The sequence below is a fragment of the Coenobita brevimanus genome, chromosome 50 (genome assembly GCF_032717465.1).
Source record: "Coenobita brevimanus isolate Jiangsu-jjx chromosome 50, ASM3271746v2, whole genome shotgun sequence".
Classification (NCBI taxonomy): Eukaryota; Metazoa; Arthropoda; class Malacostraca; order Decapoda; family Coenobitidae; genus Coenobita; species Coenobita brevimanus.
In genome coordinates, this window is record NC_137003.1 from 37,099,505 (window position 1) to 37,114,018 (window position 14,514).

General features: G+C 41.1%; 1 protein-coding gene across 1 annotated transcript in view; it reads left to right on the plus strand.

Annotated features, from left to right (window-relative positions):
• The first annotated feature begins 364 nt into the window (after positions 1-364).
• LOC145399806 (uncharacterized) overlaps positions 365-14,514 on the plus strand; it is a 256,576-nt gene continuing 242,426 nt past the window's right edge. Inside the window, exons 1-2 of the mRNA XM_080272355.1 lie at positions 365-403; positions 3,141-3,224. Coding sequence (XP_080128481.1) covers positions 3,194-3,224 — 31 coding nt within the window. The 5' untranslated portion in view covers positions 365-403; positions 3,141-3,193. The remainder of the gene's footprint in view (positions 404-3,140; positions 3,225-14,514) is intronic.

Sequence of the window (14,514 nt, forward strand, 5' to 3'; positions counted from 1 at the left end):
CACCATTGCAAAGAAATTTGTATAGCAGAGAGAAATAATAGAATTCAAAGGCTTAAAAACTATGATCATTCTGTTGCTGTCATGGGTGCTTATTGGTAGGAATTTATTGAAGGTAGCATCAAACGGTTTTGTATAGTGGTGAGAAATTGCTTTCACAGGGTTAATAGCATGGTATGGTTTGCTGATATGTACCTGGTATGCCCTGGTAAACTTAACTCCGAGTAATCCACTGATAACCCTCAGCACTCTCAATGCTAGCAGTTCAGCACAGATAACCCTCAGCACTCTCAATCCCAACAGGTCAGCATGGAGGTAGTAGAGGCAGTATCCAAGGAGGAGGAGGAGGAGGAGGATAGGGTGAAGGGCGAAAGGATACAACTGTTGACCACATCCAACTCATCTGGTCAGTTCTGATACCCCTCGTATTTTGTCACATTGTCAGTTACAGGATGTGATATAATCTGTGAATGTCTGTTTGACCTAGTTCACTGTGCATGCAGTTTAATGGTTACCCAACTTCTATGGTTTCTCATTCTTCATGTGTAAATCCTTCCTTATTTCATCACTTAGGTGGGAATTAGAGTTTGGGTGGTGGTGGTGGTATTATTATTATTATTATTATTATTATTGTCATTATTATTATTATTATTATTATTATTATTGTCATTATTATTAGTATTTGTATTATTGTCATTATTATTGTTATTATTATTATTATTATTAATTATTATTATTATTATTAGTCATTATTATTATTATTAGTCATTATTATTATTATTATTATTATTATTATTATTATTTAGTTATTACTATTATTATTATCCAGCCATCCATCCATCATCCAATCCTAAGGCACCTCATGAGGAACGTAGGAGCCCGGAGCAAAGCAGATTGGTCCTGACATTTAAGATAAGAGTGACCAGCCTCACTCATCACTGATTGGCATTACGTGAGCAATAAACCCCAACCACCCCTTCGATATAAACCTTCACCGGCTCAGTCTGATTGGAGCGCCATGATACCCACTAAACCACCAGGTGCCAAAATTTGGTAATATGGTTACTTCCTAGCGTAGTACTGTAGATGGTTTCCTGGTGTACAGGAAACCATTAGGCTTATCACTCAGTGTAGAGTCACTCACAGGCAGCATGAGGAGGAAAGAATGAAGGAAAGAAAGACAGAAGAAGGAGTGTAAAGTCACCCATAGGCAGAAGGATGAGGAAAGAATGAAGTAAAGAAAGACAGAAGAGGATGGAAGGAAAGAAGGATGGAGGAGAGAAACAGGCAGACAAATGAGAGCAGCACTACATCAAGTGAACAGATGGTGAGTACCGGTACCCCCACCTACCTCAAATTATTATTATTATTAGTGCCCCCACCTACCACAGATTATTATTATTATTATTATTATTATTATTATTATTATTATTATTATTAGGGATAGAGGTTTGGAGGGTGAAGTGCTTGAAAGGGTACAGCAGGGAAGAAAGGTTGCTGGTTCTTTGAAAGCAGTGATAAGAAACAGGGAGGTGAGCATGGAAGTGAAAAAGTTACTACATGACAGTATTGTGATACCAACTCTAACGCATGGAAGTGAAGCTTGGACGTTGTTGGAAGGACACAAGTCAAGAGTGAGAGCAGTGGAAATTAGTTATTTAAGAGGAGCCTGTGGAGTCACATGGAGAGACAGGCTGACGAATGAGGATATAAAGGAGCGTTGTGGTGTGGATGTGGATGTGATAGGAAGCGTTATGAGGAACACACTGAGGTGGTTTGGCCATGTGGAGAGGATGGAGGGTGAAAGACTGACGAAGAGAGTGTATGTGAGTGAGGTGGAGGGGGGAAGAGGGAGGGGGAGGCCGAGGATGAGATGGAGAGATGGGGTGGAGAGGTATATGAGAGAGGGGGGTGTGAGTTGGGAGCAGGTCAGTGAAATGGCAGGGGACAGGACGACTTGGAGGCGATTTGTTTGTGGTCACCTGAAATGGGATTGAGGCGTCTGGCAATAGATAGATAGATTATTATTACAGTAATCACTCCAATATCCAACGTAATAGAGCCATAGGTAGGTCCGGATATTGGTTCTGTCCGGATATTGGGCCCCAGCTTATGGACTTGTACTTATGGACCCTAACTCAGAGAAACACCTATACAACTCTCTCTGGACATGCATAGCACCTATTTAAGACCCAAATCACACCAATAAGGCACATAAATGACTGAAATAAATGCAAAAGAAACATAAAATGAGGGTTTAGAAGTAGGTTCATACAATAATAAACATTCTGGTGACTGGCTCCTGGACTGGTACTTATGGACCCTAACCTAGCCTAACTCAGAAAAACACCTTCCTACTGCACATGCGTAGCTCCTAACACCCTATTCACACCAATAAAGGACATTAAAGAGTGAAATGAGGTAAGTATAGTATGGAAAAAAGTACAGTATGAAACATTCTTATGTCCGGATAGTGGGGATGTTCGGATATTGGGCGTCCGGATATTAGAGTGATTACTGTATTATTATTTTTCTATTATGTTATTTTTATTCTAGTGGTGAGTGGGGGTGCTCACCATCCACTCACTTGATGTAGTGATATAGTGCTCCTGTTGGGTGTCTGCCCTCTCCTCTCCATCCTTCTTTCCTTCAGTCCTCTTCTGTCTTTCTTTCCTTCATTCTTTCCTTGTCCTTCTGCCTATGGGTGACTTTACACTCCATCTTCTGTCTTTCTTTCCTTCATTCTTTCCTCTTCCTTCTGCCTTTGGGTGACTCTACACTGAGTGACAAGCCAAATGGTTTCCTGAACACCAGGAAACCATTTACTACACTGGGTGGCAACCATATAACCAAATTTTGGCATCTGGTGGTTTAATGGGTAATTATTGCACTCCAATCGGATTGAGCCGGTGAAAGTTTATATCCAAGGAATGGTTGGGGTTGATTACTCATGTAATGCCACTCAAGGATGAGTGAGGCTGGTCACTCTCATCTTAAATGTCGGGACCAACTGCCTAGCCCTGGGCTCCTACGCTCCTCATGGGGCAATGTAGGATTGGATGATGGATGGATGGATTATTATTATTATATTATTATTATTATTATTACAGTATTATGGAAGAAAAATATTATGTATATTTCAGGTGGGACGAGGGCAAGCATTGATGATGGTGGAGATAGCAGCCAGACCACTAGTATGTTCTTTTGCAACAGTGGTGGCCAGCTGGGTAAGTACAGTATAAGCCTCTTTTAAAATAAAACATGCACAGAGGCTTTATTAATGAGGGAGTTCAGCTAACAAAGGTCATTGTTGATCACCTCCATTCTGTGCATTGAAAATAACAGTAATCCTTACACTAATATTTATGTTCAGCAACAGTTCTCCCCCTGACAGGTAGGTGCTATCCTGCATGCTATATACAGAACAGTGGAATAAAATCAGTCATCATCATCATCATCTAACCTCTATTTCCCATCTTAGATTGGAACAAGGTTGATTCCAAGGAACAAGGAAAGAGAAACACAATGTAGGGAGAAATAAGCAGCAGCATAGTCTGTGGAAATGTGCCAGAAACTCATTCACTGAACATTCATCCCATGGAATTTTTCTTGTTGGCTGATTGATAGTAAGATAGTTTACCACCCCAGAGCCATTGATTTATAACCTATGGAGCTAGTACCTCTTATGAGGCTTCCAATGTAGTTGGTGGAGACTGTTGTGCCTCATGTGAGGTCTGCAGCATGACAAGGGTTAAAGTCTCCCCCCCTTGCATTTCATATCACCCACCAGATGTGAGTCAATCGATTGTCAGGTTGAACAAGTGGCGTCAAACCCTTGTCATGTCGTGCATAATTCTTGCAACCAACTTTATCTATTTTCAAATCCATAGCTTCTTCAACATCTGTATCTCACTTTCTTACATAAACATGAGCCATATCCATCCATATTTGTGACTTACCATGCTTCTCTCCACCTTCAAACTCACTCACACATTCCCTCATCGCCACCTAGTTCACATCAGTCCTCTCCTTATGACCATGCCCTTTAAACACACAGAGTTCCATATTCCACATCTTCCACAGGTCAATTAATTTCTCATCCTGTCCACTCAGTGCACTTCTCATATAACTTCCATGCAGTATCAGTAATAAATTTTCTTTGTACTTGAGAAGTTAGAGTACTGTATAGTACAGTATTACAGTGGAGTACATCAGCAAATATAGTGTTGTGGAGGAAACTGGATGTGTGGTGACTAATTGTACTTAGATGTGGTAGGTGGGGACACTCACCATCCACTCACTCGATGTAGTGCTGCTCTCGGGTGTCTGCCTTTTCCTCTCCTCCCTCCTTTCCTTCCCTCCTCTTCTGTCTTTCTGTACTTCATTCTTTCCTCATCCTTCTGCGTACTGGTGCCTTTACACTCCCTCATTTGTCTTTCTTTCATTCTTTCCTGTTCCTTCTGCCTATGGGTGACTCTACACTGAATGACAAGTCAAATGGTTTGCTGTACACCAGGAAACCATTTACTATGCTGGGTGGGAACCATATAACCAAATTATGGTGCCTGGTGGTTTAGAGGTTAATTACGGCGCTCCAGTCGGATTGAGCCGGTGAAGGTTTATATCCAAGGGGTGGTTGGGGATATTGCTCTTGTAATACCACTCAAGGATAAGTGAGGCTGGTCAAAGTCATCTTAAATGCCAGGACCTTCTTGCCTAGCCCCGGGCTTCTATGCTCCTCGTGGGACAACGTAGGATTGGATGATGAATGGATGGATGGATTCAGAGTTAAGACAGTGTGATGAAATGCATGAGAGAACTGTGTCTTGCTTGACATCCCCTTTCATACTCTTCAGAACTACTTGGCCTTTGAAAGTAAAAACACACTTGTTCATGATATCTGTTATTTTACCAAGAAAATGGAGAGTTGGTGACAATCATCATCCACTCACCTCATGCTTTGCTGTGTGCTTTTTCCTTCACCGTTATCATTCATTTTCTGTGTCTGCCCTCTTCTCTTCCTATTACTTCCATCATTCCTGTCACGTTTTCTTACTCTCTTTTCTTTTTCAGGTGGCTTTACATTGAGTGATAAGCCAAATGGTTTGCTGGAAGCCAGGAAACCATTTACTCCTCTTACCTTTTTTCATTCCACACCAGTTTCACCCATACAGTTAAGTAGGCACTAAAATACCTTTTGCAATCCTCTTGCAGCCTTAGCACTAAGACAGTGAGGGTCTTCATTAGTGCCAGCCACATTCTTTCCTTGTGCCATTCTGCCTGTCACATCCTGTGCATATTCATGTCTTTTCTGTTACATAACCTAGGTACAGTAAACCCCTCACCAGTTCTATTTTTTTTTCTATTTGCTCATCACACAGATAGCCACATCTTAAAAACCACAACTTAACCCTTATCTAACTTTGCTTTCAAAGTGTTATGGTAGGTGGTGGTGACCATCATCTTCTCTCTTGACAGTGCTGCCCACTTCTTAGGTGACTCTGCAGTGGGTGACAAGCCTAATGCTTCCCTCTAACTCAGGAAGCAATTCACAATACTGAATGGTAACCAGATAACAGGATGATGCGGAGTCTTCTATGATGCCTCTGTTAAGGGGAGGGGACACCAGCAGGGACCGATTTTCAACTGACAAAGGCATTTTGCAAAAGTTGCCCCATAAAATAGCTCCGAGCATCACTCGTTCTCTGTAAAAATTTGGCAGCCGTATGACTGTTCTTTCCCCTTCAAAAAAATTATTTTGTAATTCCAATTTTGAGGTTACTTCCCTGCAGAAATCTCCATTTTCTATGCAGTGTATAATATGACCACTTTTTTTTCTAAATTTTTCCCTTTTTTTTTTTTCCTTTTTTTTCTGCAAAAATTATGTCATACATCTGGCAATGGGAGTGTGTGTGTGTGTGGAGGGTGGCAGTGAGGTGGGAAAGGCCAAAGATGCTATGACACTGGGAGGGGTGAGAGGTTCCAGCCTTGGTCTCAACCTATTCTCAGTCTGGGCTAATCTTGGCCATTTCCCATCGTTTTTGCACACTTTTTGAAGGTGGGCCAACCATCTAAGAAGCTACTGCAACATCAGAAAACGGCAGAGAAGAATTTGACGCCATTTTGAGGGGAGAAAAATATGTTGGAAGCAGCAATTCTTTCTCCTCCATCGCCTCCTCCCTCCCCCCCCCCACTGCCGCCTCACCTGATGACCCCTAACCTTCTAAACCTTTTTCTCCAACTTTGTCTTCTCCAACATCTTCTACCTCTTCATAACTATTCCTAATCCTAACTCATAAAATAAAAAAAAGTACCTAATTTGTTTCTAATCGTACAGACACTGCAAATCAACAGAAAACGAGTGATATCGCAGAACTAAACTTATTGTCCATTGGAGTGATACAACTCCATTAGTTTTGAACATAAGACAAAAAGCAAAATACCTACAAAAAGAGGAATGAAAGGGGACCATTTTGTGCTTATATTTTTGTCAGAGACTGACAAACACAACTGTAACGATTTTTTGAACATGGCGAAAGGGGGTAAAAATTGGGATAAATACATAGGCATTTTGGGAATTTTTTTGTTCAGCAATGATGAAGAATATTAAAAAACTCTTAGGGCAACTTATTAATGAGGGTTTTATTATTAAAACTAGCAAATATCATAGAGATCAGATGAACACACATTCCCTGGTTTCCCATTTTTCACATTTTTTTTTTTTTTTTTAATGCATATATTATTTTTTGTGTAAAAACTAATTGATCAAATTTACTCAGATTTTGGGATGTTATTACTTATATAAAGTAACAAAACATAAAAAAAATCAGACAAATACTAGAAAAACTAATGTACCTTTGTAAGTAACAACCGTCTGCTCCCTTCAACTGGGTAGAGAGATGAAATTGAGTGTCCATGTGGAAATTGTCAGACATGAAAGGATATATCTTGCTGGTGAATTTCTTGAGTGTGTGGAAGAATTTTGTTACTTGAGAAACATGTTATATGCTAGAGGTGGGGTTGGAGCTAGCTCTGTGACTAGAATGAGGAGTGGTTGGAAGAAGTGTAGGGAGCTGTTGCCTTTTCTGATACTGAGAGGACTCTTCCTCCGTGCTAAGGGATCTTTGTATGTGACGTGTAGGGAGTGTAGTGCTGTATGGTAGAGAGGCCTAGGCAATAAAAGAAGAGGATATTCATTGGCTCAGATGTACACAAATGACAATGATTAGATAGATGTGCTGTGCGTCCTTGAGTGTGAGGCCTTGGGGGGCTAGGTTTACGATGGAAGAGTTGAGAGAATGGATGAGACTGGGGTGTATTGGTGTTGTGGTGAGGAGGGACAGATTGAGATGGTTTGGGCACGTGGAGAGGATGGGGATTGACAGTTGGGTGGAGAAAGTGAGAAGTGTGAATGTTGAGGATGGTGTTGCATGAAGCAGACCGAAAAAGACCTGGGACAGGGTCATAGAATGTGACCTCAAGGATAAGGGACTGAATAAGGAGGCTGCCAGAGATTGAGCAGTGTGGAGAGCTGCCATTAGTGACCAAGTCCAATGTATGCAAGCGTGTTGCAGCCTTTATTAATGAAATGAAGTGAATGATCCAGTAATCAAATCTCTGCATTCTTCCCTGCACCTCACAGTGGCAAGGTGCTGTCCAGTGCAAGAGAACATTGGTGCACTGCATGGAACAGCCCTGAGGGGCAGTTGCTCGACTGCTGGTGATGAGTCTGCTTGGCCAGACAGACTAGGGTTACTTTACTGCTGCTACCACTTTTTAAAATATGATGCTCAGAGACATTCACAAAACACTGCACCAAATTGTAGTGTTCCCATGCACAAAAAGCAGACAACACAACATCAAATGTCTGCATGAGGTTTGAGGTGCTCTGTTGTCACTACTCATTACTATCCTCATCCTTCTCTCCACAGATCAAGTATTAACCTCTCTCAGAACCCCATCCATATGTATTGTACAGAAGTGATTCCTTGGTTGTTGTGCATAACTGGTACCAAACATGGCTTGTGATAATGGAAATGCAGGATAACAAAAGCACAGAACCTATGAGATTTTCCTAATTGGTACCAGGCATCCCAAGTGCAAGCCCAAATTTTCTCTTTTATGACAGTTTATACCCACTAAATACATACGATACAGTCGTGGTCATAAATAATCACATATCCTTCAGTACCCTTAGGCTGGCTCCTTTATGTGCGGCAAGTCACACTGGAGTAAGAGGGGCTGAGAGGGAGGGGCCAGAGAGAGAAGGGAAGGTGGGTGGGGGGACGCGTGATGGTGCGGGGATGGGGTGAGGGAGGGGAGGGAGGGTAAGAGAGGGAGAATGAAATATGAAATGGTGGTCACATAATTTGTTTATTTTCAGTCATTCAGGGCATGATGTAAAGGAGTTAATATTCGGTAGATAATGCTGCATTACACCTTGTGTTGTATAGCGGAGTCAGATCACAAGCTTTAGGTAGGTGGTGATATCAAGGGCTGGCTGACAGAAATATGCTGATGTGATAGATCAGACATTAGTGCTGAGCCATCAAGACTGTGTGGGCCCTGATTGTCAATGCGTGGGAACCAGGGAAAAGAAGGAGATGGGCCTGCCTTCTCCAGCACACCATGGTTGAGTGGGAGCTGTTCAGACGAAACCAGCAAACCATCAACAACATTGTTTCCTTGGTGCTGCAAAAACAGCAAGAGGTGAGGCAGGGCACCACTGGACTAATTACAAAGGCTTTCCTGGTTGCTTTAGCTTGACTAATGTTGGTAAACATTGACACAGATATATTTGGGGAATTTTAGTAGGATTTTGTTTCATTTTCCATATAAGAGATTATGAGAGATACCAATATTATAGAGACCCCATGTGCACAGACATCAAATTTATTTACCTGTTATGCATAATTATTTTCAGCAACCTCTTCATATAGAGATGCCATAAAATAGCTGACGTGACATTGACTGTATAGAGGGAGTGTATACCAAGATGATCATATTTGCTGTGGACACAGCCATGTCAAAAGTTCCATATGCTATTTAGTTCCAAAAATGAATTGCATGTAAGGGTAGAGGACATTTCTTTCACAAACATTATGGAAGTCAAAGCCATCCAGATTCCATTCTGCATCCAAAGTAAAAACACATGGATAAACACAAATGTGTGGCTCTGCAGCAGTGTTTGATCTGTCTTGTCTGTATATTTCTCTCACTACCCAGCCCTTGATATCACCACTCTAAAGCTTGTTATCTGATGTCGCTATACAAGGTGTAATGCATCATTATCTACCAAATATTAACTCCCTTATATCATGCCCTGAATGACAGAAAATAGACAAATAATGTGACTACCACTTTGCATTTCATTCCTCCTCCCCTACCTACCCTCCCTTCCCTTCCTCACTCCACCTCCACACCATCACTTGTTCCCCCACCAACCTTTCCCTCTCTCTTTGTCCCCTCCATCTCAGCCCCTCTTACTCTGCTGAGACTTGCCACGCATAAAGGAGCCAGCCTGAGGCACACGGTACCAGAGGATAGGTGATAATTTATGACCATAACTGTATAAACTGTAATGCAGGGCTATTTAACTGATGGCCCATGGGCCAAATCCAACCCCTTAAGTCATTTTTGTTTGACCTCTTGACTGACTGAGAAGAATAAATATAAACAAATAAACAAGTATAAAGCAGAGAGCTTTGCATTTTTCTTTTTATGTATTTAGTGGAAAATGTAATTGCAGATAATACACAGTAAAACCTCACTACAACGGACTTCAATAGACCGGAATTCACTTTTATCGGAGTCGAGGAGCCGACTGAACTAAGTTCTTATATATCATGAGAACTCCATTAAAGCTAGAAATGGTCTGGACTGCCTGACCTCAGTCGAGAGTGGCCGTACTGCCCACGTGGTTTACATGTTCGTGCATTGGTTGGTGGCAGGCTGGCGCCATTGCTGTTGCCCCCTTGCACTCTGCCCACATCATTTCCCTGGAAGTCCCTGATATACTGCCTGTGGGTGACAAGTGATAAGTGAAATATACAGACAAAGTGAACATCTTTAGTTTGTAAGATCGGAAATAATAAGGTGTACAGTATAAAGTGTGCAACACATTACTCTATTTGAAAAGTGTTTAAAATTAAGTTGTAACAACAGAGTATTTTCTAAATGCTAAAAAATTAGAAAAGTGGTCTACATTAATATATGATTTCAAGACACCAAGCATTAATCACATGATACATGGGATGCAAGGTACAAGCTGCACCTCCAGTTCCTGTCCATGATTCAGCTCCTTCCTCTGAAGACAATCAGGAGGATGAATCACTGTTTCATGACAGTGACCCTGAAGATAATGGGCAATGATTTTGAAAGATTTGCTCTAAAGGATCCTTCACCAGGTGCTCGGGTGAGCCAAGTGAGTCGGAATAAATAAGAAAATATATATATATATATATATTTTTTATTATTATTGTGTCCAAGCCATGCTTAAATCTTACTGTATTTTCCAATAAATTTTTTTTAGTGGCATTTGAGAAAAGTGGGATATTGCCATGAGTTAGAAGGAACCGGTGGGTTGAAGCAGGATGGTGGCCATGATGTTTTTCATGTACGAAAATATCTTCTTGTCTGTGTTACATACTGAATGGCCTTTCTCGAGTTTGGACCCTGCGAAAATTATACATGTTGTGCAGCAGACTGCTAATAGTATTATATGAGAGAATAACGTGGACTGAGGAAAATATGAGTGGATACTGCTGTGAGTCGGAAGGAACACGGCTATTTGCATGTCAACAAATAAAGTAAAAGTCCTATAATCCGGTCAACAGTAATCTGAATTTGTTAGGGCGAAATTTTTTCTCAATTGGGGGGCTTTTTTCAAAGTTTTCATGGCTTTATCTAAGATTTGTCTGGTTTGGCCTTGCCTTTGGACTTGGATGTATGTGCCTACAACTGTTCATCTACACCTCCAAGTATTTCTGGTGAGTAAAACAATAACACATATCATTTTCAGTGTTTATATAATGATCAGGTACATACATTCAATCCTCGTAAATCGCAGCAATTCGGGTCTGGACCACTGCCGCTGTTTACAAATTCCATGGTTTATAAATTATAACTCTTATGTGAAAAATGAATTTGGGTCTGGACTTTGGCCAACCACCCCCCACAGCACCCTACCTACACCTATCTAGGCACCATCAAACACAGACATACAAATTAAGGAATATTCAGTGCATGTATTTAATAGAAATAAGCAATGTTAAGGGATCTCACCTTAATCCTATGATGATATTGCTTAAGTGAATGGAGTGGGGTGGTGTTGGGAAAAACTTAGAACCTCTTAGCATGAGGTGGGGGTGCTCCCTTCTCAACACGACAAATGAGCTCCAAACGTTGACTGTTCGACAATGGCAGCTGCTTCTTGATGCCATACTGCTTAGAGCGCTTCATCGGGGGTTCGGAGGAAGGGCCATGGAAGGTAGGAGGCGGGGGGGAAGGTGCACAAAAAAAGGCAGGTAGCTCTCGTACTCCACGGCGATAGTCTGTAGTGTGCGGACTGGCAGGAAGAAGAACAACAACGTGGTGGCATTAGTATGCACACTTGCCACCAGGTGTCACGGGTTTAAAGAATATGCTATATTAAAGGATAATACTCAATAATACTGAGAGGAGGGACAATGAATTGTCTTGGTGAAAATCAAGCAATGATTACTTTATGCTGGCTTGCTTCGCCGATTCTCTAAGGATGAGAATTTATAAACTTTCTCAACAGTACACAGCAGAGACTAATTCCTCACAATTGCTGTTTGTTAGTACTGTTAGCCTCTGGAGAAAGTGATTTCACCCCTGACAATCAATAACTGATGCTATTAATGATAACAGATTCTTGCTGATGCATTAACTCCTAGATGGCACAATGGATTTTAAGCTTAATACAAAAGGACTGGCCTAAATACCAGTTATGAATAGCAAAGCGTTTATGCAAGCTAGGAGCTGCAACTAGAATAAGCTTAATATGGAAAATAAAACACGAGTTTACATTACATTAAGCTCGAGAAAAAGAACTGTTAAATTTAATGATTACAATAAAATAAATTTACGTTACATTTCGAAATGAATTCAAAGTAAGGAGATCACACTCACTCGCTCACTCAAAAGCTAACTCTTAAACCTAGGAAAATACGAAAAGAAAATACTGGTCAGAAAAGTGGACAAAGCGGATGACTGGGCGTCGTTATTGGAAGGACAGTGCACTTGCTAAGTCTCTCGCCAATCACAGCTAGGTGGGAATACGGCGACGGTGGGAACTGCGTCGTAGGAAGGACACTGCCACACACTACCTGCTTCCACGGCGTTCAAACCCTGACTAACTCCAAATCGTGGGAAAGAGGCAAGTGTTGTGGCCGCATTGCTAATGGCTAGAATGAGCGAAACATGCCCACAATAAATCGCTCAGCGGAAGTGCTGTCTTGCACAAAGACGATAATTTATGACACATTGAAAAATTGCCTGAAAAACATTCCCGACCGGGTGAGCGGTTAACTGAACGATAAGCACTGGGATTCTACTAGAGTTCGCGGTTTCCCACCAAATGATGTCACGAGCCGACTCGTGACACCAGGGATGGGTGGTGATTGGTTGTTGGGTCGCGATTTTCAAATTGAATGCTGCAGTTTATGATTTTCCTCAGAAAAGGCCCATTTCGGTGCCTAGGTCTGCGTTTTAAGGGTGCCGGCAGTCTGACAGCCACTTAGCCGTGATTTACGAATCCATAATTTATAAACACGCGATTTACGAGGATTGAGTGTATTTCTAATGTTTTCAAAGGGCCCTCCCAATAGTAAAAAAAAAAACAATAGTCCGAAAGACCCTCGGTCCCCTGCAATTCAGATTACAGGAATTTTACTGTATCTTGAGTTCAGCAGCAATTGAGTTTGGCATGGTATGGCCAGAATAAAGCAAACACAAAACACAGATACCAACTGTCTACACAGTAATCCCTCTTTTTTCCTGCGTAATAGAGCCAAAAGTATGTCTGGACAGTGATCTGTCTGGATGATGGACTTCTCCCCTTGCCCAATTTCATACGTATCCTTGAAATCCATTGTAAAAAGTCACTATAATACATCGTACAACACTTATTCCTGGTGTTTTACACTTCTCTGTCTGGTCAAGCAGACCTATAAACCACAGCCAAGCAATTAGCATGGTCAAGCAGATCCAACAACCACAGACAAGCATTTACCACTGTAGGGCCATACCCTGCAGTGACGTGAAAGAAGCATGAAAAAACTGGCCCTGCCAGGCAAAAATATTTGCTTGGCCATAATTTCTGCCTGGATGCAAGCATTTTGTTCGGATAAAATGGAAAAACGTATGAATGCTAGTTTTGAATAGCCAGATCACAGCTTCTGGATCATGGACATCTGGATAATCAAGGGATTACTGTATATTATACCATTTGCTTATTGTGGTGAATGTATAATACAGTACAGTACTGCAATGGTAGTGAAAACAGCTGGTGATGCCACGGTGAAAATCTTTGGTGCAATCCTGACTAATGTCTGATATATTGGAAAAAGTCTGGGTTAACAGGGGTAAGTCCAGATGTCACTTTTATTGGAAAAAGTCTAGGTTAACAGGGGGAAGTCCAGATGTCACTTTTATTTGAGTTTTCCTTTTTTCTTTCATGGTTTGGGCCCCATTTTACTCTTGTAGTGAGGTTTTCCTGTATTCTTTCTGTGCATAAGTGTTGAGAAAGAGTAAAAAAAAAAAATAGAGGTAAAATAATGTATGGCCCTTTTGTTAATCTGAGTTTCATAGTGCAGCCCTATTCCCAGAGTAGTTGAAAAGCCCTTTTGTAATAGTACTTATCAGAAACACACATAGTCATGGTTAGGTTAACAGAAAGTGATGAAAAAGGCACAGTAAGGAAGAAACATGTACCATAGAGAGACCTGTGATGGGCTTGAGGTATGGGGTTCCATGGCTAGGGGATGGAGAGTTAGTGTCTCCACCATATGGGATCAACTTCTAGAATAGGGCATCATCACTGAATCCCTTAAAGCCATCAGAAACGTCAGACACAGCACCATCAATGTTGGCAGAAAGAAGCTCAGGTGCCCAATAACTTTTTTTTTTTTTTTTTTTTAATGCATTGTATGGCATGAATGCAGATTTCTGTATCTCACTGATAATGCTAATCACTATAACCAGGTGTGTGATAACCAAGGAATCACTATATGTGTATATGAGGCGCCTAGCGGCAGAGTGACGTATGCACCAGGGAGTTACTTTCGAGTAATTGAAGCTTAAATTTGAAGAATGTGTACATAAAAGGTATAAAGAAAAAACTAATGTTGTTTTATATCAATGTAATGCTCTCAAAAAATGCAGTTTAATGAATCCATTGTTTAGAAAAAATAACAAACCAAAACCAAACACAAACACCCCCCCCCCCATTAGGGGTCATACACAAAATATTAACATGGGTTATAATTATGTGAT